Raw genomic sequence first — 3879 nt, 5'->3', positions numbered from 1 at the left:
GAAGTTAATATTCATTAGAACTCCAAGTACCTGCCATTTTTGTGACCCTACCCCTTCACCCCTCCCATTTAAATATATCATGTCTCCTTGGTAGAGTGAGCTGAGGCACCTCTGGCTTCAGACTCAACAGAGATCTTTTTCTTAATTTTCCTTTTTTTCTTGGGGGAAGAAAAAAAACTCTCTGCTCTATGAGAAATATTTATATCTATGCTATTCATTTATGTAACTGTAGAGCACTTGACATATGGCTAGAGAGACCTGAATTTTGTTTTGTTTTTTGAGAGATTTTTGCTACTCACCGGAGAGACAGAGAGAGGCAGAGAGACAGAAAGCGAGAAATCACTCCCCCAGGGGGTGGCCACGCCATAATCCCTTCTCCTCCATTCTCCTCTCAGGATTTTGGGCACACATGCACATGTGCCCAGTGTTAAGTTTTAAGCTGCTGGGCCCAGGCCTCGAATCATGGATGACTACGTGGGAGTCCAGTGATATAACCATTATACCATCTGCTGGTCCTAAGACCTGAGCTTTAAGTCTTAATTTTAATAGAAACTGAAGGAGCCACATATGACTAGTGGTATTGCACTGTGGACAAGGTAGCTCTAGAGAATAACCTACTCCCAGCTGAGAAGAAGGTCATCTTTGTAATCAGCCCTGGGGCTTCCTTGAGTCAGACCTTGATTTGTGAATGCAGGCAGGAGATTTCAATAACTTAAGTTAATGAACATCTGTTATGTACAAAGTACTATCTGTGCTCCTAAGAAGGGTCCAAAGGTGAAAGGACTGTAACTGTCTTTAAAAAGCTGACTCCTTAATAGAAAAGTTAAGTCACAGACACAGAGATAGAATATAATATGTATTAAGCCAGAAAAATGGGACCAAGTGAAGGAACAAAAATGCCAGAGTGATTCATTACGCTGGGACCAAAGGGAAGATTCCGCATAAGCTGGAGCCTTGGGCCAGGTTCCTTAGTTCCATTAGCCTAGCTTCCTGGAGGAAGATGAACAATGAACCCGGGCTGTGAGAGAGGCAGTGGAGGAAACAGTACAGGGAGAGGCAGCACAGCCTTGGTGCAAATCCAGGTGTGCTATATCTACTTTTATTTTTTTTTTGAGAGGTTTTTGCTATAGGGCACGTGTGCTCACTGGAAAGACAGAGAGACAGAAAGTGAGAAATCACCCCCCAAGGGGGATGGCCACACTGCAATCCCTTCTCCTCCATTCTCCTCTCGGGATCTTGGGCACACATGCACACGGGTCTGGTATGAGTTTAAACCACTGGGTCCGAGACTCAAACCACGGTCGACTACATGGGAGTCCAGCAACATAGCCATTATGCCAACTGCTACTCCCCGAGGTGTGCTATCTACTATTACCTTTGTGACCCTGGGAAATTTACTTAGCCTCTCTAAGTCTCTGCTTCATCATCTATAAAATGTGGTTTACATTTAAAAAATAATAATTATTTAACTTTATTTATTTATTTATTTGAATCTGACCCAAGAAGGTCAGAATGAGAGTAAAAAAGAGAGGGAGAGGAAAATTGAGAAAGCAAGCTACCAGGTCCGGTACTTGAACCATAGTCAGCCATATGAGAGTCCAGGGGCCTCAACCACCACGCCACCTGCCAGGTCCCAAATGTGGTTTACATTTTTGAAGTATACGTTTTTCACGATTTACATTTTCCATGAACTTGTTAAAGGCCCTTAGTACCTATGTCAGAGGATTAAAGGAGCAGATTAGCTTATTCACTTAAAGTAAACACTGAAAAAAATGGGGGCTTCCCATGTTGTCACTGTCATTATATCAGACAACATAGTTAAAAAATAATGCCAAAGCGGGCCGGGATCTCAAATAGGCTACACTACAGAGATGCCATAGCATGGAGCTGAAAGGCTGAGAGGATGGAATGGGAATGATGAAAAGTGCCCGGGAGGTAGAGAGATCAGTATCATCTTTCTAGAGACATTTAAATGCTTGAGAACTCCTTGGGAACCAGCAGTTAGCGTAATGGCTATGTCGCTGGACTCCCACGTAGTCGACCGCAGTTCGCGTCCCGGACCCGGTGGCTTAAAACTCACGCTGGGTGCGTGTGTGTGCGTGCCCAAGATCCTGAGAGGAGAATGGAGGAGAAGGGATTGCGGCATGACCATCCCCCCTGGGGGGTGATTTCTCGCTTTCTGTCTCTATGTTTCTCTCTGTCTGTCTGGCGAGCACACGTGCCCTATAGCGAAAAAAAAAAATGCTTGAGTGCTCCTTATCTACTTAGCAGCAAGGTGGGTTTAATATCCTTGTTTTCATTTTTAAAATGCTATGGTCATAAATTATAATTTATAATAATAAAATTATATATATTATATAAGTTAAAAATTACAATAATTTAGGCCTACAGGCAAATTGGAATTATAAGAAGAAATGGAAAACACAAACCAGGACTAGGAGTTATATCTCTCAATGTCATGATGCTAAGGGTTGAGCTACTGACATGGGAAAGGGGTAGGCTGAGGTATAGGCTAGTACGTTAACACTGCCTGCAGGGCTCCAGTGTATGCAGTGCCTCGTAGGGGAGCAAGCCTTAGTTTCCCTCCTGAGTCTTGAGGGCCCTACTCACCATCACAGTCAAAGAGTGCAAATACCACATCACACACATGGTCCGAGAGTTCCACTTTGGCCACTGTCCTGGCCACCTGCTGCATGGTCACTGAAAGAAAGAGGACAGGGGTTGAATTAGAACAGTAGAGGGATTTTCATTTTGCTTTCTCTGAATGAGAGGATAAAATGGGTCAGTTATAATAAAAGTTATCAACTGCCTAATTAAGTCATATTTAAGAAAATGATAATTTAATTTTTATCTATAACACACGTCCCTTTTCACCTCAGGTTCCATTATTTTCTACTGCTGCTACATTTTAGGAAGTATATATAGTTAGTTAAGAATGCCTGAGGGCTGGCCTTGTGTCCTATTAGTTAAGGGAACCAGGTCCTACATGGCTAAATTTGTAGACAAGTCCCAGAATCAGTGGCTTGAGAAATATGCCAGGCATGTGTGTGTGCATGCCCAGAATCCCAGTAGGATGGAGAAATGAAGAAAGAACTGCAATATGACCATGCCTCACTGAGGGATCCTTTCTCTCCCTCTTCCTCTCTCTCTCTGTCTCTCTCTGGTGAGTACATGCACCCTCTGGCAATTAAAAGAAAAACAAAAAGCTTGATATTGGGCTGGCCCTTTAGCCTAGTAGTTAAGGGGACCAGATCTCACATAGTTAACCATGGTTTGAATTTCAGCCCTGGAGGCTTAAAAAAACTCTCTAGAAATATGTACCCCAAATTCCGATAGGATGGAGAAAATGAGAAGGGCCTGTAATGTGACCATGCCCCATTAAGGGGTGCTTTCTTCCTCAGTCTCTGCCTGCCTCTCTCTGGTGAGTGCTGTTCCTTCTAGCAATTAAAAAGAAAAGATTTTTTTTTTTGAGAGAGAGATTTTTGCTAAAGGGCGTGTGCATGCTAGCTGGAGAGACAGAGAGACAGAAAGTGAGAAATCACCCCTGAGGGGATGGCCACACCACAATCCTTTCTCCTCTATCTCCTCTTGGTATCTTGGGGATGCATGCACACATACCCAGTTTGAGTTTTAAGCTGTCAGGTCCCCAAAATAAAAGATTTTTAAAATAATTCCTGATATGAGAACCAGCAGATGGTATAATGGTTACACCGCTGGAGTCCCATGTAGTCGACCATGGTTCGAGTTCTGAACCCAGTGGCTTAACATACAGCGTGCATGTGCATGCATACCCAAGATCCCAGAAGGAGAATGGAGAAGAAGGGATTGTGGTGTGGCCATTCCCCACAGGGGTGCGGGGCGGTGGGGGTGGTGGGGATT

General features: G+C 43.7%; 1 protein-coding gene across 2 annotated transcripts in view; it reads right to left on the bottom strand.

The window, feature by feature from the left end:
- The window catches only part of MICU1 (mitochondrial calcium uptake 1), a 288729-nt gene that overhangs the window by 21268 nt on the left and 263582 nt on the right, over positions 1-3879 (bottom strand). For both annotated transcript variants that reach the window (XM_006170082.3, XM_006170083.3), the window contains one exon: positions 2611-2700. In XM_006170082.3, the coding sequence (XP_006170144.1) occupies positions 2611-2700 (90 nt within the window). The remainder of the gene's footprint in view (positions 1-2610; positions 2701-3879) is intronic.

This window comes from Tupaia chinensis, unplaced genomic scaffold (genome assembly GCF_000334495.1).
Source record: "Tupaia chinensis unplaced genomic scaffold, TupChi_1.0 Scaffold148012_1, whole genome shotgun sequence".
NCBI lineage: Eukaryota > Metazoa > Chordata > Mammalia > Scandentia > Tupaiidae > Tupaia > Tupaia belangeri.
Note: the sequence above shows the minus strand (reverse complement) of the source record. Positions and strands in the feature narration are given on the sequence as shown.